General features: G+C 50.4%; 7 protein-coding genes and 1 non-coding gene across 8 annotated transcripts; 3 read left to right on the top strand and 5 right to left on the bottom strand.

Annotated features, from left to right (window-relative positions):
• Positions 1 to 202: 202 nt before the first annotated feature.
• On the bottom strand, positions 203 to 3,456 carry C8Q69DRAFT_91490 (hypothetical protein). The gene is made up of 4 exons (XM_028634164.1): positions 3,301 to 3,456; positions 2,565 to 3,241; positions 865 to 2,511; positions 203 to 808 (listed from the first exon to the last, which is right to left on the bottom strand). Exons 2-4 carry the CDS (start codon positions 3,132 to 3,134, stop codon positions 233 to 235), a joined length of 2,793 nt encoding a protein of 930 aa, XP_028482420.1. The 5' UTR covers positions 3,135 to 3,241; positions 3,301 to 3,456; the 3' UTR covers positions 203 to 232.
• Positions 3,457 to 5,013: 1,557 nt separating this feature from the next.
• C8Q69DRAFT_91417 (kinesin family protein) lies at positions 5,014 to 8,027 on the top strand. The gene is made up of 3 exons (XM_028634162.1): positions 5,014 to 5,708; positions 5,764 to 6,173; positions 6,224 to 8,027. Exons 1-3 carry the CDS (start codon positions 5,417 to 5,419, stop codon positions 7,850 to 7,852), a joined length of 2,331 nt encoding a protein of 776 aa, XP_028482419.1. The 5' UTR covers positions 5,014 to 5,416; the 3' UTR covers positions 7,853 to 8,027.
• A 544-nt stretch (positions 8,028 to 8,571) lies between these two features.
• Positions 8,572 to 10,754, bottom strand: C8Q69DRAFT_478434 (major facilitator superfamily domain-containing protein). Its single transcript, XM_028631385.1, has 3 exons — positions 10,080 to 10,754; positions 9,317 to 10,007; positions 8,572 to 9,240 (listed from the first exon to the last, which is right to left on the bottom strand). The coding sequence occupies exons 1-3, from the start codon at positions 10,393 to 10,395 to the stop codon at positions 8,808 to 8,810; spliced, it is 1,440 nt and encodes a 479-aa protein (XP_028482418.1). The 5' UTR covers positions 10,396 to 10,754; the 3' UTR covers positions 8,572 to 8,807.
• Positions 10,755 to 11,621: 867 nt separating this feature from the next.
• On the bottom strand, positions 11,622 to 11,703 carry C8Q69DRAFT_t122. The gene has a single exon. It is a non-coding gene; the product is annotated as a tRNA-Ser (tRNA).
• Positions 11,704 to 12,012: 309 nt separating this feature from the next.
• C8Q69DRAFT_514515 (altered inheritance of mitochondria protein 24, mitochondrial) lies at positions 12,013 to 13,867 on the bottom strand (the record flags this gene model as incomplete). The annotated part of the gene is made up of 7 exons (XM_028633342.1): positions 12,013 to 12,648; positions 12,701 to 12,920; positions 12,975 to 13,093; positions 13,148 to 13,318; positions 13,371 to 13,442; positions 13,494 to 13,612; positions 13,669 to 13,867. The coding sequence occupies 7 exons, from the start codon at positions 13,865 to 13,867 to the stop codon at positions 12,307 to 12,309; spliced, it is 1,242 nt and encodes a 413-aa protein (XP_028482417.1). The 3' UTR covers positions 12,013 to 12,306.
• Positions 13,868 to 14,054: 187 nt separating this feature from the next.
• Positions 14,055 to 17,343, top strand: C8Q69DRAFT_478427 (putative ABC transporter). The gene is made up of 8 exons (XM_028631384.1): positions 14,055 to 14,137; positions 14,199 to 14,730; positions 14,785 to 14,844; positions 14,898 to 15,012; positions 15,066 to 15,334; positions 15,384 to 16,430; positions 16,495 to 16,711; positions 16,795 to 17,343. The coding sequence occupies exons 2-8, from the start codon at positions 14,359 to 14,361 to the stop codon at positions 16,902 to 16,904; spliced, it is 2,190 nt and encodes a 729-aa protein (XP_028482416.1). The 5' UTR covers positions 14,055 to 14,137; positions 14,199 to 14,358; the 3' UTR covers positions 16,905 to 17,343.
• Positions 17,344 to 18,615: 1,272 nt separating this feature from the next.
• On the top strand, positions 18,616 to 19,012 carry C8Q69DRAFT_509889 (hypothetical protein; the record flags this gene model as incomplete). The annotated part of the gene is made up of 2 exons (XM_028633142.1): positions 18,616 to 18,643; positions 18,807 to 19,012. 2 exons carry the CDS (start codon positions 18,616 to 18,618, stop codon positions 19,010 to 19,012), a joined length of 234 nt encoding a protein of 77 aa, XP_028482415.1.
• An 853-nt stretch (positions 19,013 to 19,865) lies between these two features.
• Positions 19,866 to 21,700, bottom strand: C8Q69DRAFT_91303 (putative 2-dehydropantoate 2-reductase family protein). Its single transcript, XM_028634161.1, has 4 exons — positions 21,482 to 21,700; positions 21,143 to 21,427; positions 20,356 to 21,035; positions 19,866 to 20,216 (listed from the first exon to the last, which is right to left on the bottom strand). The coding sequence occupies exons 2-4, from the start codon at positions 21,339 to 21,341 to the stop codon at positions 20,028 to 20,030; spliced, it is 1,068 nt and encodes a 355-aa protein (XP_028482414.1). The 5' UTR covers positions 21,342 to 21,427; positions 21,482 to 21,700; the 3' UTR covers positions 19,866 to 20,027.
• Positions 21,701 to 21,733: the final 33 nt, after the last annotated feature.

Raw genomic sequence — 21,733 nt, 5'->3', positions numbered from 1 at the left:
GAGAACAAGAAACGAAATCGATGCCATCTCCACAGAGTACATACATAAGAACAATGGCCCAACGAAACGAGGAGTGTTATCCCAGAAGATAATAATTTGCATTGATATAATGCTGCATTTCATGGGTCTACCAATAACTTTCAAACTATCATTACTACTGAACAACCTGTAGGTAGTCAAAGACCGCGTCAGTCCATACGGACGTCGGGTGGTTGTTTTAACTTATGGGTGGTCATACCTTCTCCCGCAACGAGCCCATCCACTGCGGCAGACTGACGCTTTGGTCGGCCCGGTCCTCGACCAGCATCGTCTGAGCCCATAGCCGCAGCCCTGGTTCACCGTCCTCCTTGACAACATACAACTGTGGGAATACGATGCTGCCGACGCCCTTGGCCCGGTGGTCGCGGCTCTTCTGGATGACAGCCCGGACTCGTTCGCTGAAGTCATTATCCAGCTCAGGCAGGAACTGCTTTCCAACGCGAAGCTGGGACTTGTCCGGCAAGCCGAAGACATCCAGGACCAACTGAGGGACAGCATCCCGTCCGACCCAGAGGAACTGTGTCTGGCCATCGTCAATAAGGTAGAGACCGTACGGGACAAGTCGTTCCGATGACAGATTAACTGGCGGTGGCAGGATAATCTGGCCGGTCTTCTCGTCCGGCAACCCTGCATCATCAGGCATGTCATGCAGGGAGTACATCTTCGGATAGATGTACTGGATCAAAAGGGGGAGAGGGAGAGTCGAGAGCAGACACAGGGCTGCAGACCTCATATCCGTCGGAATCTGAGCAGATTTCCGTAGACCCAGCTGTACAGATGTCAGTAAACACGGTAGATTTCGGGGCAAATGCGGGACAATCGTACATTCTTCGTTAGGGCCAGGAAGAGCACAGGCAGAGCCCTCAGGTTAGCAGGGAACTGGAGACCGCCACCGCTGACACTGCCACCAGCAAGCTCCTTCCGGTATGTCGACAGAAGCTCAACAGCCTTGTTCTGTAGGGCTTCGCGAGCCGATTCCAGGCCATTTCCGAGCGTCCGCTCAACAGCTTTATGACTGAAGTAGGTCATAATAGCCTGTTGATCAGCGGATGCGTATACATCAGCCAGCGTCTGTGTTGTCGGAAGAGCCAATGTCAAGACTCGAATTCTTCGCTCGCCATTGCAGGTAGTGTGCAGCACAGCGGTCTGCATGCAGACCACCGACTTAGTGACAGTCTCGTCGATGGCGACCTCGACAACATAGGCTTGATCACGTGGGAATGCTGGGAATGCACAGAGATCGGAGCTGCGGTTGAAGAAGTTTCCGTAGAATGTGCTCATGCGCAGACCAGTAGTCGCTCGCACGCGCAGAACTGCTTCCAGACCGATCTCAGAGGAGAGATAGTCTGAGAATTCCCGAGCGAATTTGATGGCATCCTCTGTCCGAGCAGCATTCCAGCCCGGGTAGAAATAGGTCTGACCACCGGTGTACCGAGGAAGATTACTGAGAGATGCAACATCCTGGTACTGGGAGGAGAACAGGAACATATCAACGGAAACTTGAGCCTTCGAGCACTCGACGGCGAAGCTCTTATAGAAACTGTTTGCGGTCTGGAGGAGACTGCTCTCTTTGCTGGTGCCTAGAACTTTCTTGTCCTCTCGCATGGTCAAAGCACCGTGACCAACATTGGGTAGAGAAGAGGACAAGACAGTCATCTTTCCTCCGACTGGTGCTATCAACTTGTAACCAGCACGAAGGGCGGAGCCCATGGCAGATCCATTGTTCTGCGTGTTTTGGAACATGTCTTGCAGCTTATCAAGGAAGGACTCGATGTTCTCCCGACATTCAGTAAGGGTAACCAGGAGGTCTCCTGGAATGGGCAGGAAGGGCTCCTCCAGATCACTAACAACCAGCATCTTGGGATCGTTATTTTCCGATCCATCTCGTGGAATGGTGAAATAGTGCAGGCTGGAATCTACAGCAATGAAACCTAGTCGCGTCCGCCGGTCGGCGTTGGGTATGCGATCAAGGCTCTCTCTGATGCAACGAGCGCTGGTAGCCAGGAGACCATTCGTGACTGAAGCGTAGCTCACATCGATCAAGAAAAGATAGACCAGAGGCTGCGGGGGGCGGACCATGTACTCCTGCGGCGCCACAAATTCAACGACGGCATGGTTCAGCTCAGGTCTCAAAGACCTATCCGCTGGCTTCTGGAGAGTGGTGTCCCAGTCAAACGCTTGAGGTACGTCGTTGGTAAGGTTGCACATGTTGCAGCGCCAGCGGTGGCCATGATCGAGAAATATGACGAAGGGATTGATGTAAGACCTGCAACGTCTACATCGTGAAATGACCTGATCTGGAATGACTGGCACAGTATCCTCCGCATCGTGCAAAGCCGCATATGGTTGAATGACGAGAGCGAAGGGCAATTTCGACTTTTTGAGAAGGGAATAGGTGGTGGGCACCGCATTCAACGTTGAGCGCACGTATTTAGGGGGGCAATTAGCATCAGGAGAAGGGTATACGCTCGTCTGTCAGGATCAGCACTTGGACACGAGTAACAGCAGTGACGCGGATCACTTACATTTGGCGGCAAGATTATCGGTGGCGGGGGGTAATCGAGTTCCGCAACATTGAACGGTTGGGTAAGGAGATCAGTAGGATAAAGCTGGTTCAGAGGAACAGCTCGCGGCGCCTGAGCCTGTTGCGGGATCTGCTGCGGAGTACCCATGCCCATCTGGCCAAACTGCTGGGTCATCTGGTCAACCCCGGGAGCAGGAGCAGTATAACCGGCCACTGGAGGCTGATATCCGCCGACAGCAGCAGCTGGCTGGCCGTATCCTGCAGCGGCTACCTGGTTCGGATCCGCGCCATATGTAGCTGGTGGATAGCCTGCTGCTTGTTGCGGTTGCGGTTGCGGCATATAACCATACGCACCACCGCCTTGTTGTTGTCCGCCCAAAGCTGCGTTGGCACCAAAACCGAACTCGAATGCTTCGCCAGCATAGGCACGCTTCTTTTTCCCTCCAACATTAGGGTGAGACGCGGGGCCTGTCACTGGTACCCCGGGCTGTTGAGAGGGCGAGCCTGGGGAGCCATAGCCAGGTTGACCGTATCCTTCCTGGGGAGGATATCCCCCTTGCGGTGACGCCATCGAGCCCGTATATATTATTTCCTATGTTGACAAAGTCGCTAAATCCTTTCGTATATCCTGCGATCTGTGTACCCTGTCGATTCGAAGGTGCGGAGCAGTTAAGATCACTATGCTTCGGTGTCAGTACACTCACAGCCGAGTCAGGTGCTCCAGATTCGGTGCTCACAGGGAAGATTGTGCCCGCAATCGACATCCAAAGTGAAATGGAAGGGATATAGCACGCAAAGCACGCGCGCAGGACCGGCCAACGTGTCTTTCCGGATGTCGAGGCAGAAGACGAGCGGAGAGACTGCCAAATTCCAGGCTCTCGAGCTGGGTGGTGTACGGTGGCCTTTGCGGCTACTGTTGGCCAATCAGAGCCCCGCGGGCGGTAGACTTGCCATGCCTCAGGAGACCGTCAACACCGTTAAACCACGACCTCTCAGACACAGAGGAACAGGATCCGACTTGAGAGTGGCATTCGTGCGCTGTCTTCGAAATTCAGAGCGATATTGCAAAAGCCCTGATCCCCGTCAGACCCGTAAGCGCAGAGCGCTGTTCTGACATGGGCTATGACTTCATCCGTCGAATAACTACTTACGGCCCGCAGTTCAAAGTCGGTCCTCGAGTATTCTGGTTCAAGAGCCTATCTTTTGCTTTGGATTTAAAGAATTAGTCCAACTTCATATAGTGTATCGTAGATGGCGTATATCTCATACAACATGGTTGATGTTCTACTAGCGAGTCTGGCTTGTAATGAGAAGCTTGAAGCTTGTTGGTACCCGATATCACGGTGCGATATGCTATATCTACCTACCCTTGGAAACGAATGTATGACTGCAGCATATCTTCTTGTTGATTTATCTCTATCTCTCATTCCAGAGAACTCCGGACAGAGTCAGGCCATCATGACCGGCATCGAAACTACACTCAATCATCACCCACAATTGGGGATATGCCACTGATAGAACGCGTTGATAAACGAGACTCGGGAACTAACAATCTATTGGAAATCAGTCACCCAGGGCCCTTTATTCGAGTATGACTGAGCAGGCGCCGCTGGCTTCTGCGCTCTTCAAATCCCATCGAGGGATAATCCATCATTTTCAACAACTTACTGAACTAGGAACGCTCAAGCCAGAAAGTAACCGGACTGGGAGCGTTACCCTACCCAGTAAAGCAGAGTAAAACTCTTCAAAGAGTGTAATAGTACACGAACGACCGATATCCAAGTGGTTCTTTGGTGTGAACTCTTTGTCTTTCCCAGATAGGTAATATTGTATACTTACCTATCTGGGTTCTTTTTGAGGTTGAAGCACGCCTGTCTGATAATAATTGCTTCTCATATCTCTCAAGCTCCTTGCATATTGTATCTTGTTCCAAGAACAGTATTAGATAATCTGTACATGATTCCGTCTTCCCTATCTCAATGACGACGCTGGACGTCAAGAGACGCGATGTTGAGGTGTTGCCTACATACAGCAAAAATAACAAGGCTGCACTGGAGCACCTCCATTAGCCACATAACATATCATGCAGCTTTTTCTGGCGTCTTAGATCCTTTCAGCAGATTCTTTTTGCTGTCCCCGTCTATTCATCTGTTCAGTTGCGGCCCAGGTACTCGCAGCAATGCACGCTTGACCATCTGCGTCCTAAAAAACAGCACGTTTATTCGACTGGAGTTTACCATGGTCGAACATTATACTCTGCAATCTTGCTATCCAGTTCATTGCTTTCTAGATAGCCCTTCTTGAGACGACGTTAAGCGCAGTTCCATTGAGTTGCGGCAGGTGGAGAAAATACCCCAGACACGATCAGGCGTTGCCCTGCCAACCACCTGGTTCTGCCCTCCAGCACACCAAACGGCAAACCCCTGCTCCGTGCAAAAGACCGTTTTCGAAGTGACAAACGCCAACATCCAGCGCCTCTTCCCAGTTCTCGTTTTCCGTTGAGTCTGTTCTGCTTCGGTCGTCTGTTCTTCGGCCGTTTTTTTTTTCTCTCTTCTTTCTTACGGCCCCCTTCTTCGGTTGCTTTTCTTGGGGAAAGGTCCGCGTTCCAGTCGCACCATTCGAGGGGCACTTTTTGCGGGTCGTCTGGAATTGACCCTTTCGCTCATTGTCTAGTTTTCCTTGGTGACGACTTTCCTATGGTTATCTAGACCACTTTTCCAAGCAAAAGGACAGGCGATTACAATTGGAAGGTTCGCAAAACGTTAGAGCGGGTGGACGTCGTTGCAGCAGCTAGAGTCAACAACCCCTGGCACCGGGAAGATTCCGCACCATAGTCCATAGATATCTTCGAAAATGAGCGTCCGCGTGGTTGCGCGGGTTCGACCCCTGCTCAAATCAGAGCGAGAGCTGGACGTGATTGTTCGCACTGGTCCGTCTCCTAATTCGACAGCATCGTTGCCTTCTTCCGACACCACGGCAAAATCCGGTGCAGCTAAAGGCAAGAAGGACGCTTTGGCGGCACTCAGGGACCGGGATACAATCGTGCGGATACCTAATCCGAAAAACGAGGGAGAGGAGTTCTCGTTCCAGTTCAATGCAGTGTACGATGCGAGTGCGACACAGCAGGAGCTGTTCGATGCAGAAGGTCAGCCATAGGACCTGTCGTTCGATACTACACGCCATACTGACGAACAGCGCAGTCGCACCCACTGTAAAGCACCTTTTTACCGGTTTCGATGTCACGATATTCGCATATGGTGTTACGGGAACAGGGAAAACGCACACCATGCGGGGCGGTAAAAGCCTTGCGGATAGAGGCGTCATCCCTCGTCTCCTGAGCGCCATCTACAGACGCAGTCGGAAGCTCGACAAGGATAGTGAAGGACAAACAAAGGTCGACGTTTCCATGAGCTATTACGAAATCTACAATGACAAAGTATTCGACTTATTTGAGCCACCAGAGAAGAGGACCGCTTCCGGACTGCCCTTGAGAGATAATGGAGGAAAGACGGTCGTTGTTGGGCTGACGGAGCGGCCCTGTCCGAGTTTGAAAGAATTCGAGAGTTTGTACGATCAGGCCAACATGAACAGATCCACTTCCGCGACGAAGGTAAGCTCGACTTTCGCGTCTACTCTTGGACGGGGCTAAGCCAGGCACAGTTGAATGCACATTCATCTCGATCGCATGCAATTCTGTGCGTGAAGGTGGCCGTAACAACGGGCGATAAGACCCGCATTAGTACCGCATCTGCGATCGACCTTGCGGGTTCGGAGGATAATCGTCGAACAGGCAATGACAAGGAGCGCATGGTCGAATCGGCCAGCATAAACAAGAGTCTGTTTGTCCTGGCTCAGTGCGTGGAAGCCATCAGCAAGAAGCAGCCGAGGATCCCGTACAGAGAGTCGAAGATGACAAGGATCTTGTCGCTGGGACAGAATAACGGACTGACAGTAATGATCCTAAACCTTGCACCTGTGCGCTCATATCACTTGGATACAGTCAGTTCCCTGAATTTTGCGAACCGTACGAAGAAAGTCGAGGTGCGAGAGGTCGAAAACGAGCCTATGTTCAAGGGCCCACCAAGGCCTACAGTACGGTCTTCTGTTGCAGGTTCCATGCAGCGACAGCCTCTGCGGCCGCTGGCAGCGTCAGTAAATGCGAACATTGGTGCGCCTGCCGCAGCGACAGATGAAAAGCCGGCTGATAGCAAGCCTGCAAAGGCATTCTTTGTGTATTCCGATAAGCCCCAGCAGAAACAGGCCTCGCAGATCAAGAAGCCAGAGATTACCAAACGATCATCGCCTCTGAAGCGGAAGTCGGATACTTTCAGATCTCCGAGGCCTAGAACTGCAAAGGGGCTTCGACAGCCGGAATTATCGGAGTCTTCTCGCAGTTCGGGGGCAGAAATCTCCGCAGCCAAGATTGAAGAGATGGTCCAGAAGAAGGTCGAGGAGATATTAGCTGCGAAGGCCCTGGATGAGACCGCCAAGCAGAAGACTCAGGCGAACGATATCAGCGAAGCAGTGCAGCGTCGCTTGGAACTTCTCGAGCAGCGCATTGAAGGCAGAGAGGATGCGCGAGCTGAAGGGCTGTCCTACCTTCTAATGGCAAAACAGCACCATGCACGAGGCGAGGACTCCTCAGCCTTGAAGATGTACCAACTTGCATTGCCTTTCTTCCCGCATAATGCAAAACTGCTAGGAAAGATCTCAACGCTGCAAGAAAAGCTTGACATGAAGGTCCAGATGCAACACGCGACTGTCGCAGCTGAGGAAGCTACATCAGCAGCACGACGTGAACTAGGAAGCATGCTTTCCCTGAAGAAGAATGAGAAACCCACGCGCCCAAAACGCCCAGCTGAGGTGGATGGCGAGTATCAAGACTCAGAACACAATGAAGAGTTTAGTGATGAGGAGTACGACCTAGCTGGCGGGTTTCGACACAAACCCAAGCAGAAGAGGGCCAAGACGAAGTCTCCAGTGGTGAAAGAGCACGATGAGTCCGAGGCTGCTGTTCTGGAGGAGTTTGCTAACTCCCCACGCACGGCTCATCTTCTGTCGATCATCAACTCTCGCGATGTCAGCCAGATCAAGCTTCTCAAGGGCGTCGGGATCAAGAAGGCCGAAGCCATCGTCGACTGCCTCTGCGAAATGGACCATGAACTGGACCAGGATGACTACGAAGCGAGTGATGGACAGGCCCAGGTGAAGAGCTTGACGGAGCTCAGCAAAATGAAGGGAGTGGGCTTGAGAACGGTCCAAAATATGAGGAGCGGAATTGTGGCGTGAGCATTATGTTTCAGATCTCATTTACATACCGGTTTTGGTAGAATTTCCATCTTCTTGGGAGTTTGGGCAGCATTTTTGGGAGAAGTATCTTTAGGATTTTTGTTTTGCTTTCTCCACTGTTCTATCTTCGCCCTTAGCGAAGACTATGTTTCTTTTTCTTGTTCTGGCGCTGGAAATACCCCATTTCAGAGCTTTGCTTTCTTCAACCCCGCATACCAGCGAGGCGTCTTTTGGCGTTGGCTTGTTTGTGATATCATATTACTTTTTTTTCGCTTCGTCAATACCATATCCGTGCATATTTAATGGGAGTCTTGCTTTGTAGCAGTAATTATCTAAATTTCAAGTTTCTATGTCTGTTTCTATTAGATTTGGCATTCTGTTTACACTATATCACTTATACATGCACCCGATTCCCAGTGCCAGAACTGGATTCAGATTAATCAAATTCAACACGAGGCACGAGGCTACATGGGATCGGCTTTATAGCTGTTATGGACCAACGAAAGGATAACCCGTGACATATACTGAAGCAAGTTGAAAGAGTATACATACACGTGACATCCTGGTCTCAGGGGGGAGTGAAAGCCTTAGCAAGGAGACGGGTATTTACTTCGACTTATGTACAAAGCAGTTAGTTAACACTGGATACCTACAAATCATAGAAATAGTTTTTTAAGTATTGAATTAAGTAAGCTCTGAAGTAACTTAATTGTTTCGTTTCTTCGATTCTATTATGTATTTCACATTATGCGTTAACTATATCCATCTACACATCTATATGCATGTCTAATTACATGGTGGTTGGTCGGTTACTCTAGTTAGTTAGTTAGTAAGGAATAATAATAAAAATAAAAAAAACCACCACGTCTCTTTTCCGCCATGTTCGTCTTTTCTCTTCCCTTTTTGTCCTTTTATTGTTGTTGGTGCTTGTTTTTTTTTTTCTTTTTTTGCAAGCTTAAAGCTTCTTATTCGGCTTAAACCCACCAATATAAACCCTCGCCACAACAAAAAACGTCGCTCCCGCCATCTGCACCACACCACAGAAGATTTGAAGTTTCGTAAAACTACCCGAGACGACATTGGGAGCGAGAGCTCCTCCGATCGGATTTCCCGTTAGGGCAGCAATGGAGATGATAGCGAAGAAGGTACCGTTGCGGATACCGATTTCGCGCACGTCAGAGATCTGAGCGATGACAGCGGGGCCGAGGGAGACGAAGGCGCCGGAACCGAAACCGTAGAGGGCGCTGAAGACGATGGCGGGGGCGTTGCTGCGGGAGGGGAGCCAGATTGCGAGAACGACGATGGCGGAGAAGTAGGTCATGAAGATCATGGTGTTGAAGCGGCCGAGGCGGTCACCGAGGTAGCCTGGGAGAGTACGGCCGAGGATACTAGTTGGTTTTTGTGTTAGTGGTTATCTTGATCTGTGATTCTGAGGCGGGGGATAAGGGGTGATGATGTATGTACCTTGCAGCGTTCAGGATAGGGATCAAATACGCTCCCATGTTGGTGGACATGCCGTATCTCTCGGCCTGGAGGATGACAAAGGTGAAAGGCAAGAACATGCCCCAGAAGAAGAAAAACGCTCCCGTCACCGTCAGGATGAATTTCAGTTCCTTCAGTGGCTTGAGGAACTCCATGGGGTGGAAGGGCTTCACGGTGTGCTTCAATCTCGACTTGACCGTAAGGTTGGAGATGACGAGCAGGCCGAGGATCATGAAAGCGCAGATACGCATCGCCCAGGCAAAACCGACTTCTTGCACGAGATGGTCGACCATGATGGGGAAGATGACTCCTCCTAAGCTCGATCCACTCACTGTGATTCCCAGAGCCAGGGCACGACGGTGGTGGAACCAGGTGACGGCGGAGGTCATGGAGGCGTAGAAGACAGCGCTGGCTCCGAGGGGACTGCAGATTCCTTGCGCGAGGATGAATTGGTAGTATTTAGTGGAGAGAGAGGTCATCATCAGACCAAAGACGTGGAAGAAGGTTCCGATAAGCAATAGCCATCGCGGACCGTAGTTGTCGAAGAGCTTTCCGAAGATAGGACCTCCGACGAACATGACGAATGTCTCCAGTGATGGAACCCATGCCACTGTGCTGGGAGACATGTTCTTCAACTGATGAGTCTGGTAGTAATCCTGGAAGACACCGATGCCTGCATTGGTTCTTGGTTAGCATGCTAGGGCTTCTAAGTAGATATGATCCATTCCCCCGGGTAGTAACTCACAGTTAATCCAACCGAAACTGACAAACAGACTGCAGAAAGCTCCCATTACAACCAGCCATGCCTGCCATCCTCCATCTGGGGGCATACTTGGCGGTGCTGGTTCTGGCGCCGCAGTCTGGGTGACCTGCTCTGCTTTCTCTGCATCATGGCTCTCCTGTACGAACTGTCCCGCGGTTTGTTTCTCCACGGGCTGTGTCTTCTCTGGATCGCGGTCCAGTTGGATACTGGATGCGGTCATTGTTGAATTGTCGCTAGGGATTTCTGTGTTTATGGTCCCGATTTCTGGCAAGGCCAGGCCGTTATGTCCCTCCCCCATCTTTGGTACTGGAGTCTGCGAAATCGATGGACAAGGTCCCCGTAACTTGTGATTTAAATAATACGGCTGAAGCCCCCCAGAGAATTGGGGGAAAGCCGGGCGAGGAAAGCTGCTCGGAGATATCAACTAGCTCGGATAGAAGGCAGAGCGCTTCGGTCTTACGAGGTTGCGATGCGCCGTGCTTCGTCCTCGCGCCAATTATGCTTGTTTGATCTGCGCCGGGTAGAGAATAATGAGGAGGGGATCGACTTGATATAAAAGATTCGCTTCTCTACTTAGACCCGAGCCAGCGTCGCTCATTTTTCTTGCAGGGCTCGGACTTAAGTATCGAGGCGTAATGCCGAAGCGCGAGGTCGGCGTCGATCAGCTTTTTAGTTATCGTTGATATTTTATTTCACCAACCAATTAATTAATTAATTAATTAATTAATTAGACATGGGAATCGTTGGTAGACTCTGACTAGATAACAGCTATGGTTCCTGATAGGCGATCGCAGTAATATACCATAAAAATATGGATCACCATCATATTGACTATCAGGTTCAGGTACAGCACAGCTCGCTCTTGAAAGCCGAATATTGATCCTGTAGCCGACGACCCACTCACTGGAGATACTCTAAAAACTCCCCGCCGGCTAAGAAGCGGGCCTAAGAGCCGTGTCTGGACCATATCTAAACCATCACTTTTGTCTTTCTGTCTTTTTTGTCCTGTCTTGTCTTGTGTTTGTACTATTGTGTGATGCTTTCAGCGCATGATTAACCACCTAACTACAGTATCTTGAGGAGAGCAATAATATCTACAAACCCCCTAAACAACAAGGTAGTTAAGCTTAATACGCGATAGATTCGCCCACACAGTCGAATCCTGTCGCTGACATTTTTTTTTCTTTTATTTTTTTTTCTTTCCTTCTCACTCCTCACCCGCTTTTACATTATACATGTATCTTAATCCCTTCCATTTTAGAGTGCGAACCGTCTGGTTCTCGTATTTCTCGCTAATTATTACTCGGTTTTTGGGAGCAAGTTACTATGGTAACTCGCTCGTTATTACAGGGTACATTGTGTCTTTGTCTAACATATACATACTCGAATCCTTTTTCTACCGTATCTTTTGTAAATAAAAATATCTCTCTTGTATCAAATTAACTAGTAAACTTAAGTATTGTTGCTTTTCGATCGTCTCAAGAAAAAATAGTTCAAGAACTTGAACCCGGCAAAAAGGAAATTCGACACCAGTCGGATTTGAACCGACGCCTCCGAAGAGAACAGATTTCTAATCTGTCGCCTTAGACCACTCGGCCATAGTGTCTTGGAACTTGATGAAAGGTAATCCTTACATTAATTTTTGAAACTATTGTATTTTCGGTTGGTTTTTGACTGTAAATGTGGTAGTAGTAGTACTTGGTCGATTGTGATGCAGTGATAATATGCGGGGATGGGTGGCTTGGTCTTTATTCTGTGTGAGATACGCTTTCTTTGTTTGGTTTGTAGGTTTCTGTTGTTTCTTGTGTCTGTTTTCTGGATTGGAGTCTTTGTGTGTTGCGAATACAGTGGCTGCTTTTCATTCACATATATATATTGGCAACTCGCATTCCTGCCTAAGTCGCAGACCTGGCCCATTTGACGTCTCCAAGTCATGCATACCTAAAAACAGTCACTCGTTGCAAGACAAGCAGGCGACCGATTTACTGTGTCTACATTTACCCCGCGGAATATGCCTGAACAAAGCCAATGTGTGTAATCAAACAGACCCGTGTATTGAAATCATAGAGCTAGGTGGTATGCACGTAACTATGCATTATGATACAAAGAGACCAGAACAAAGCCGAACAGAAAAGACATCAAGGTCACTCTATGCATAGGGCTTCACCATCCCATGCGTCTAAACCAGTACAGTACAGTCAACACCGGTCTAGTTGCCTCCACCCGGCTTCTGGAACTCGACCTTCCCATCACGAGTGACCCTCGCGAAGCTCTGTCTGGTTCCTTCCACCTCCTGTACCAGCTGCTCAGCAGAGCGCTTTGGGACTTCTGGATCTGATGCACCTCCGTCGACAGCTTTCTCGGCCTCGCTTTTGGGCTCGTTCTTGCTCGTCGGCTGCTGCTTCTGCTCGAGGAGCTTAACGGCATCGTGGGTCGCACCAGCTGGCGAGTCTGCGATCTCGTTGACTTCACGAGTTGTCAGGACGTCACTGACGCGGGGGCCGCGTGACTGGACAAGGATGGTGGTAGGGCCCTCGAATTGAAGGAAAAGCTGGATGCGAAGTTAGCCACGCGAAAAGACAAGACGGCAGCAAAAGACATACCCTGTCGCCCCAAATCGTCCTCCGGGCCCAGGTCCGCAGATTGTGGTAGATCTTCATCGTTGTCTTCCACGTATCCGAGTGAGCCATGTCGTTGATGAACTTTGATCTGCGGAAGAGTCTGGGCACATGGCTGAGACCGGGGATCTGGAGCTTGAGAGTCGTGGATTTGAAGCGGTATGGGAGTGGTGGGTGGGAAGTCATGGTGTATGCGATGACATTGCTGTTTTCTACTTAGAATCCGCACCGGAAGATACAATGCAAAGCAGGCACATACCTAGGATGAGCAATGTACTGCTCACCGGGCTTCAATTCAACAGAGTATATCTGTCCGTTACCCACCAGCGCCAGAAGACCTCTTCCAGTCACCTCGGAGCTTCCCCAGTGAGTGACGCTCTTCGCAACAAGTCAGCACAGGTCGCCATTGACGAAGTATAGAAGTCGACTAACCAAGTTGGTGTTCACAGTGGGACGAATGAGGAGATTATGGCCCGTCCAGGCGAGAAGGGCCCGTCTCTGAGCGACCATCCAGTCCACGGTCCCATTGAGCTGAACAACAGCAAACGAGGTGACGGGCGATCTGACGGAAATGAGCGCAGTGACCGGACTCGTAGAAGAGACCTGCGCACGGGTTAACTCACTCTCCCATCCAGGCATATATCCAGGTACTAACCTTCTGGTATAGAAAAGGAATCCCAACAACCGCTCTTCGGAAGGGCTCAAGGATGCTGAGAGTAGAAACCACCTAATATGATCAATCGATGCATCCCCTGCAAAAAAAAAAGGTACCACATACGTTCTCCGCCTTTCCACTCAAACCAACCAAAGTTCCACGCCGTGTGTAAAGATTCTGCGAAGCGGAAAGCGAAACTGAGAGCAGCGAGTATGGCGCGCCAACGACATCGAATCGCGCATCTGTTGTCCCGTACCGTTAGCATCTGAACCACTCCATTGATCCGCGCGACACGCACCAGGGGATTCGGCTGTCGTAGAGACTCCAGAAACGGGGAGATGAGCCCCGTTTATTGTGCCTGGCTGTCCTGAAGGCGCGGCGCGAATTTGGACATATCTCGAGGATTGTCCGCGGTGCACGACGACGCCCTGTCGCGCTCGTGAGAAGACGGGGACCCCGGACAGCCCCCGGAAGCCTCTCCCTAGAGCCTGACTCATGGCGTTGAGTTCATGGGAAGCAGCAGGAGAGTGAGAAGGAAAGGCAAGAAAGATATGCCTTTACGTCAGTCGATGTTCGCTCGATCAACACTAAAACAATTAGTTCCAGTTGCTTTCCGCGGAGCAGCTCGGCAGCAGACAAACGGCGCAAACAAGCTGCAGGTGGGGATCGATCACGACAGCGTGAGTACCTTTTGCGATCTCCTCTGCTGGTCCTCAAATAATCCAATTGTGCCTGTTTCGCACTGGGGACGAGAGGCGGAGGATACCGTACGTTCCCTCTTCCTGGCTGCTGGCGTTGTGCAGACAGAGACTGACCGGAGACATCCAGTACCATACGCTGTGCGCGATATCCCATTCCTCCGAACCCGGAGCGCCGCAAAGCGGGCGATTTTCTGACAGACACGAGAGGCCTCTCGACATGAGCCCCCCTGATACCGATCATTGAGAGAAGAATACAGAGAACTCGAAAGAACATCTTACAGGGTGCCATGCTGCTCAGAGCGGCGCAGTCGCCCTTTTTGCGGGCGCCGCGGCGACTGGCCGATCCCCGCTCTACGATCATACTTCCGTCGCCAACACGCCTCTGCACCGGAAATCAGCTACGGATATTCACGACAAATGGAAACCAATTGAGGAAGCAGACAACCGGGGAGACCCCGTCTCCGCGCAAGCCGGTGGACGTGGTCACTCCGGCGGCTTCCAAGCAGCTGAAAGAGGAGGCGAGGAAGAAGCAGCAGACCACAGATACAAAGGACTCTGCCAATGGAGGTTTATTAAGCGAGAAGACTGTTGGAAACAAGGAGCAGAGGAAAGCAGATTGGGCGATTATGAAAGAGATGGTAAAATACCTCTGGCCGAAGGTGGGCACCATTTCTCTCTTTCACGGTGGTCTCTATATACTAACGGCTGTTCAGGATGACTGGGGAACCAAATTACGTGTTGGAACGGCCCTATCATTGTTGGTTGGGGGCAAGGTGAGCTCATTCGAGGAGACCATTCTACGACAACCTGCTCATCAAGTGCCTAGATCCTGAACGTCGAAGTCCCCTTCTACTTCAAGAGCATAGTGGACTCGATGAACGTTGACTTTGCGGCTGTTGGCGGCACGGCTTACACGGTTGCGGGATCTATGATTATAGCATGTATGGTCTATATTATCATGCCCTTTATGGATCCTCATCTGACTGCTTCGCAGATGGTACCACCAGGATAGGAGCCTCACTCTTTCAGGAGCTTCGGAACGCGGTTTTTGCCCGAGTGGCCCAGCAAGCTATCCGGAAAGTTGCCCGCAACGTTTTTGACCATCTTCTGCGGTTGGATCTTAATTTCCATCTGAGTCGCCAGACTGGTGGTCTCACAAGAGCGATCGATCGCGGAACAAAGGGTATCAGTTTCTTGCTGACGTCGATGGTGTTCCATGTGTTTCCTACCGCTCTTGAGATATCTTTGGTTTGCGGTATTCTGGTATGAAGAGTTGCCCTCGATTCGGAAACGGATATACTGACGGAGGCAGACATATCAATACGGGATGCAGTTTGCTGCTATCACAGCTCTGACCATGGTCGCATACACGGCTTTCACCATCACGACGACTGCCTGGCGAACCAAGTTCCGTAAGCAGGCCAATGCTGCTGACAACAGGGGCGCTACAGTAGCCGTGGATTCTCTTATCAACTACGAAGCGGTGAAGTATTTCAACAATGAAAAGTACGAAGTGGCTCGATACGACAGGGCGCTGAAAGCCTACGAAGATGCCTCCATCAAGGTCACCACCTCCCTGGCGTTCTTGAACTCCGGCCAGAACATGATCTTCTCCAGCGCACTTGCCGGTATGATGTACCTGGCTGCCAACGGAGTTGCCCAGGGCACGTTGACGGTGGGTGACCTGGTGATGGTCAACCAACTTGTCTTTCAGCTGTCTGTGCCTCTCAATTTCCTGGGTTCAGTCTATCGAGAACTGAGACAATCTCTCTTGGACATGGAGACCTTGTTCAATCTGCAGAAGGTCAACGTCAAGATTGAGGAGCGCCCGAATGCTAAGGTTCTCGACCTGTCCCGGGGAGGCGAGATCAGGTTTGAGAATGTCACATTCGGCTACCACCCCGAGAGGCCTATCCTCAAGAATGCCAGCTTCACGATCCCCGCAGGCCAGAAGTTCGCCATTGTTGGACCAAGCGGTTGCGGCAAGTCGACGATTCTACGATTGCTATTCCGGTTCTACGACACACAGTCGGGACGCATCCTCGTCGATGGCCAGGATATCCGTGACGTGACACTGGATAGTCTGCGCAAATCGATTGGCGTTGTGCCCCAGGATACGCCTCTGTTCAATGACACGATCGAGCATAACATCCGGTATGGCCGAATGGATGCGTCGGACGAGGAAGTGCGGCAGGCAGCCCAGAAGGCACACATCCACGGCCTGATCGAGACCATGCCGGAAAAATACAAGACGCCAGTCGGCGAGCGAGGCATGATGATCTCTGGCGGCGAGAAGCAGCGATTGGCCATCTCCCGGCTCATCTTGAAGGATCCCCCGTTGCTGTTCTTTGACGAAGCGGTTAGTTCCCCTATCTATTTTCTGAGTTCATGCAAAAAGGGGACTTGCTGACAGATTCCTCTAGACATCTGCCCTCGACACATACACGGAGCAGGCGCTCCTGCAGAATATCAATGAGATCCTGAAAGAGAAGGCTCGTACGAGTGTGTTTATTGCGCACCGACTGCGGACGATCTACGACAGCGATCAGATCCTGGTGCTCAAAGATGGCCATGTCGCTGAGACTGGTACGCACCGAGAGCTGCTCGATAAGGAAGGTATCTACGCGGAATTATGGCAGGGTGAGTAGACGTCCTCTTGCTCCCGTCTTGTTCATTGCTTGGTCCATGGGGTCTAATGCTGACGAGTTGATATCGCCCTGTAGCCCAAGAACTTTCCCTTGCACAGGATGCGGATCTGGAACAGAGTGTTGAACTGGAGGATGAAGAGGACACCAGCTCGAGCTCGAATAACGAGCCCAAACCTAAGTCGTAGCTGATCCCAAGTTCGTGAGGCGTTCGACCGACGGCGCTATCGAGTGGGCTCTGACCACTTCGCTGGAATTGGAAGAACGGACCCAGGCTCCCGAGTAGCCGGAACTGCGATCAATCGACATGACCGACAGGGACAGAGAGCTTTGTGTTGGCGCATCGCACATCCCAGGCCTGCCGCTTGCGTGTGCTATGCTATATTCTCGCCATTTCGTGACAGTCTGCGCAGCAGAACGGTTTGGAGGACCTGGCAGTCTGGCATTATTATAAATTCTCACTGTATTTAAGAAAAGAGCTGTCAGCGCCGATATACATGTACTTACTGTACATACTACTACGTAGTTACTACGGAGTACACTACATACTACTTGCGAATGGCAGGTCTACCGTCTGGGAGACCACCGTAGCTTATCGACCACAACCCCTCATCCATCTGAAACCGCGATGGAGTAAGTTATGCTTCCAAGCGTCGAGCACGCGAACGGGCTGAGAATTGAGTTCGCGCAGGCTACGACGCCACGAGCGTTGGCGAGTCAACGGCGACAAGTCACTGCGACTTGTGTTTGTATGGGATTTCTATTGGAGCACCAGGTACCGGGTACGCAGCGAACGAGCCCCTGGGCGGCCGGAGCCGTAGCCACAGCATCTTAGGGCCTTCTTAGCGGGCAAAACCCCCTGAAACTCCAGCAAGAACAAGCACGGAAAACCGCACAGACACGAGCGTTCCTGGCGGCAGCTTCAAGTCCGTCTTTTAGCGTGACTGTTCTCCAGTCCCCCACACTAGGGAATTCGTTCTTCTGCCCCCCTGGATGCTGTTGTGCTTTTCTGTGAGCGTTCGACAGTGGTGATCGTGGTCTGCATAGATAGCTTCTGTCCAGACGGCACGGGGAGGCGCTGTTATCCCATCGCAGTCATTCTTTCTTCCCCAGTATTCCTCTCTATCACACTCGTTTAACGATCACAATCCCATACCTGGGGTCCATTCCTTCATTCCAGACTCCCAATTGGAACACGACAGACAAGACACGCGATCTCTATCCTACGATAAATAAGTTTTGTCCGGCACTTGCGCACCCTGGTCGTATTATTGGGTTTTAAGGCGTTGTGGTACGTTCCCCCAGCCGTGCCTCATCGTCCAGATCGACCCTTTATTATCCCCCAGCCCTCGTTCTCCTTTAAAAAGAATGCTACCTTCTTCTTGACGTCTGCCCATCTCTCTGCCTTTGTCAGCCGCTGTCCACGCGAGAGGATCAACCACTGACATCCTCAGAAGCGACAGCATACCGCTTCCGCGGATTCCGACAGTCGATCCCCCGCCACCGTTACTGATTGGACAGCCAGACAATCGCAGCAACGGTGATCCAACTGTAGACATCCGGATATCTACCAGTTCAGCGTCACGGAATCTCACCGAACCACGGCCCGGAAGGGGACGGCAATCGCAATCAATTACTTCTATATTCAACAGGAGCTGCTGAGCGGAAATCCTGTCTTTGAAATTCTACTCCCGTGTACAGAGCGTACCGATTTTTCTATAAACTACGATACCGGACTTACTGGCAGGAGTTGGTGTGCCAACGTCAGCGACGGGTTCCTTCCTGGCTATATCGTTCGAGCATCCGAAAACGCCTTTTTTTTTTACTGCGAAACATAGAAAATCAGAGCGGTGATTTGCATTAGACTGGGTATATATTGCATACTACCACACAGACACAATGGGGTTCATCGAGAAGCTACAGTCAAGTAAGTAGCCTGTTCTGGCCCGCGCTGTGAACGGCAGTCGCGGACTGATCTTCTTCCACTTTATCAGCATCTTGGGGTAGCAGTTGTTACTCCTTGGCTTCTTTTCCTGCATCAACTTCGTGGTATGAATGCTATGTAGGACATTGCTGACGTTCGACTCTAGAGATCGAGCTTTACCGTCTCGAGCAGCGGTACACGCGCCGCAAGCACCGGAGCACCTTCCACTCGGGCGTACAGTACGTCGATGGTGAATACGTCTACAACAACGCGGGCTCCCCGACATCCACAGGTACCGTTTCTAAGAGTTCCACTGGCAGCCACTGGAAACCACCTGGCTGGGGCAACAGCGTGGACTCCCGATGGCGGTGATGACGACAGAGTGCTGTACAGACAACAGAATGACACTCCTGATTTCATTTTCGACCCCCTCTCCGCTTTAACGTCCTTTCGAGCGGTGATTTGAACTTAACGACTGCGAACTGTTGGTTTATTCGATTCCCGGCAAGGGCCGGTTGAGAACGGTAGATGGAAAAAAGAAAGATTGCAAATAAAAAGCTATCTGGAGTCCATACGAGCCTTGGAGTCAGATCTTTTTTTTTTGGATGGAAGCATGACTTTGTCATCATTCCCGGTTGCATGGGTTACTGTGCTTTTCTCGGCGTGATAGGGGAGCTCTCGTTCTTTTTGGTTGACTTTGCTTCGACTTATTTCGTCCCTTTCGTGTGTATTTCTTTTTGCATAACCTTCTTTCGTTGCCATTTACCCTGTACATGCTTCTCTTTCTACGTGCCATGCCTCCATTTTGCACATTGACCTATGGCGGTCCAGCTCTGCACCGTCACAAACACCATCACCTCCTATCTTGGTACATACTTTGAAATATAGGGAATAGGCGCCTCTGGGCGTCCCGGTTAACGAGAAATATGTTATAGATTCTTTCCCCATAAAAAGTCGATCCTGGTATTGCGAAGCTCACGCGGAGCAGCAGTACTATCAGTATCAGTAGCAGTATCAAGAGTACGCCATTATCCCTGAGGAACCTGCGATAACAAATAACCATGCGTGCATTGAACCCAAGTCTCACGATCTCCCATGGTTGGGAAGAAAAAGAAAACGGCTATAAGACACCCGCTTTTATAGCACAAGACAAGGCTATTGATAAACTATCGGCTTCGAACTCAGGGACCATAGTCTGATCTGTGTCATGGTAAACAAATAGAAGGAACTAAATATACATCATTATTCGGACTTGAAAACAAAGTCCCAGATATATACGATTTCTAGCTTCTATCCCCATCTAAAGCAAGATAAAAAGGTCATAATATAAATAATACTGTATAGTTACGATACCTAACCACCATCTATTTTAAGCAAAACATAATACTCATTTAGAAAGAACAAACCCCACCGGCCGTTCCGACGGGACGGTAAATAGACCTCTACTCTCCTTCGTTTTCCACTGCATCGTCTGCAAAAGGGCGTATATGACCTGTAACGTTGGCGTGGGGACGCCTAGACGCTGTGCCTCGCGGACGGGTTCGCCAACGATGTTTTCGAATTCGGTGAAGTTATTCTATATCATCGGTCAGCATTCAATATACCGTATGTAAGTAGTGTTAATACATTGTCCTCGGCGGAGAAGATAGAGCTAGTATATATATATATATATGCACAAGAAAATAAAACAAAATAAAATAGGATAGAATACACACCTTCTCCACATCCTGCAACATACTCGGCTTAAAGAACGTCCACGGATCAACATCCACCATCATTTCCACGAGCTCTTCTTCCTCCGGGAGCGGATACCCCGCCGCTCGAGCCGTCGCTATGATCTCCCACATCGCTGGCCGGATGAGTTGACGAAGAGGCTCGCCTGCGAACCGCATCCGGGTCGTATCCAGGCCTGTGATGGCGCAGATGGAGTTGTAGCTTGCGTTGTAGACGAGTTTGCGCCAGCGGACTAGACCTACGTTCGTGGTGAGGTTGCAGACGACTTTGCCTGAGGCGGAGTAGATGTCGACGAAGTGAGAGGCGGATGTGTGGTCTTTCGGGGAGGGGTCTGGAGAGGAGGTAGCACGAGGAAACGCCCCGACGATCATACGATCTCGATCATCATGGAGGACTTTCCCTGGTGATGTTTCAGTTGCTCCAATGAGAGACACGCCTGATAGGATAGGGTGATCTGGGAAAGCGGCGAAGAAGGGCTTTTCGATATTCAGCCCGTTTTGGAGAAGCATGATGCTTGTGTGTCCTGGCGTTACGGCCGGGGCGAGAAGAGATGGTAGGGATGGTGGGATATCGGGTGTGTTTTTGGTCGTTACGATGATGAAGTCGTATGGTTTATTATTACTGTCTTTATCTGTTTTGATATCGGGGATTGTGGTTCGAACTGGTGTTTTTTGCGTTAGCTTTTTCAACGTAAAGAATATAGATGTTATAGTTAATACAAGAGAGGTAACGCGAGGCAAACAGAGGAAAAGGATGTACTGTACATACTCTCCGTCGGTCTCCAGCCTTCTATCTTTCCGTGATCAATCGAATCGATATTGAACCCATCTCGTTCGACTGCTGTGAAATTCGACCGCAGCACTGCCGTCACTGTCGCCTTACCGCCAGCTTCGAGGTTGTATGCGGCCATTGTGCCCACTCCGCCGCCGCCGACGAGAAGGCAGCGCGCCTTCGAATCGGTTGTCATTGTGTGTTTTGTATTCTGTGAATATCTAGTTTCTTTTCTTTTCACTTCTTGTGTGAGCTTTTGTTGATTTTCGTCTGCAGACTGTTCTGATGGCTAGTTAGCATTTGTCTGATCCGTTGGGGTCTCCCACTGCACTGGACCGGAGAATAAATGAATACCACAGATGCGAAGAAGAAACAAACCAATGAGAGGATCAGAAGTATATCCGTCTCGATATCCTCGGCATCACAAGCCAATGACAGCGAGGTTGTACAGTTTCCTCACGTACGCTAAAGGATAGAAATGACAGATGAAGATCTTGACTAGCTAGCAGTATCAAGTTAACTAACAGACGGTTGATAATCTCAGATACCCCGCAGTCATCGATAACGGATTGATAAGAGACCGCCGAA

This window comes from Paecilomyces variotii (genome assembly GCF_004022145.1).
Source record: "Paecilomyces variotii strain CBS 101075 chromosome Unknown C8Q69scaffold_12, whole genome shotgun sequence".
Classification (NCBI taxonomy): Eukaryota; Fungi; Ascomycota; class Eurotiomycetes; order Eurotiales; family Thermoascaceae; genus Paecilomyces; species Paecilomyces variotii.
The sequence above is the reverse complement of the archived record's forward strand: the minus strand, read 5'-3'. Positions and strand labels throughout refer to the sequence as shown.

Coding starts and splice junctions, on each gene's coding strand:
- C8Q69DRAFT_91490 (XM_028634164.1), bottom strand. CDS start 3,134: ATGGCGTCACCGCAAGGGGGATATCCTCCCCAGGAAGGATACGGTCAA. Junction 2,512..2,564: donor CGATAATCTTGCCGCCAAAT/GTAAGTGATCCG, acceptor TGATCCTGACAG/ACGAGCGTATACCCTTCTCC. Junction 809..864: donor TCCTGGCCCTAACGAAGAAT/GTACGATTGTCC, acceptor ACATCTGTACAG/CTGGGTCTACGGAAATCTGC.
- C8Q69DRAFT_91417 (XM_028634162.1), top strand. CDS start 5,417: ATGAGCGTCCGCGTGGTTGCGCGGGTTCGACCCCTGCTCAAATCAGAG. Junction 5,709..5,763: donor GGAGCTGTTCGATGCAGAAG/GTCAGCCATAGG, acceptor CGAACAGCGCAG/TCGCACCCACTGTAAAGCAC. Junction 6,174..6,223: donor GATCCACTTCCGCGACGAAG/GTAAGCTCGACT, acceptor AGCCAGGCACAG/TTGAATGCACATTCATCTCG.
- C8Q69DRAFT_478434 (XM_028631385.1), bottom strand. CDS start 10,395: ATGGGGGAGGGACATAACGGCCTGGCCTTGCCAGAAATCGGGACCATA. Junction 10,008..10,079: donor CAGTTTCGGTTGGATTAACT/GTGAGTTACTAC, acceptor GAACCAATGCAG/GCATCGGTGTCTTCCAGGAT. Junction 9,241..9,316: donor CCTATCCTGAACGCTGCAAG/GTACATACATCA, acceptor AAAACCAACTAG/TATCCTCGGCCGTACTCTCC.
- C8Q69DRAFT_478427 (XM_028631384.1), top strand. CDS start 14,359: ATGCTGCTCAGAGCGGCGCAGTCGCCCTTTTTGCGGGCGCCGCGGCGA. Junction 14,731..14,784: donor TAAAATACCTCTGGCCGAAG/GTGGGCACCATT, acceptor ACGGCTGTTCAG/GATGACTGGGGAACCAAATT. Junction 16,712..16,794: donor CTACGCGGAATTATGGCAGG/GTGAGTAGACGT, acceptor ATCGCCCTGTAG/CCCAAGAACTTTCCCTTGCA.
- C8Q69DRAFT_91303 (XM_028634161.1), bottom strand. CDS start 21,341: ATGACAACCGATTCGAAGGCGCGCTGCCTTCTCGTCGGCGGCGGCGGA. Junction 21,036..21,142: donor AGGCTGGAGACCGACGGAGA/GTATGTACAGTA, acceptor AAAAAACACCAG/TTCGAACCACAATCCCCGAT. Junction 20,217..20,355: donor TGTTGCAGGATGTGGAGAAG/GTGTGTATTCTA, acceptor CCGATGATATAG/AATAACTTCACCGAATTCGA.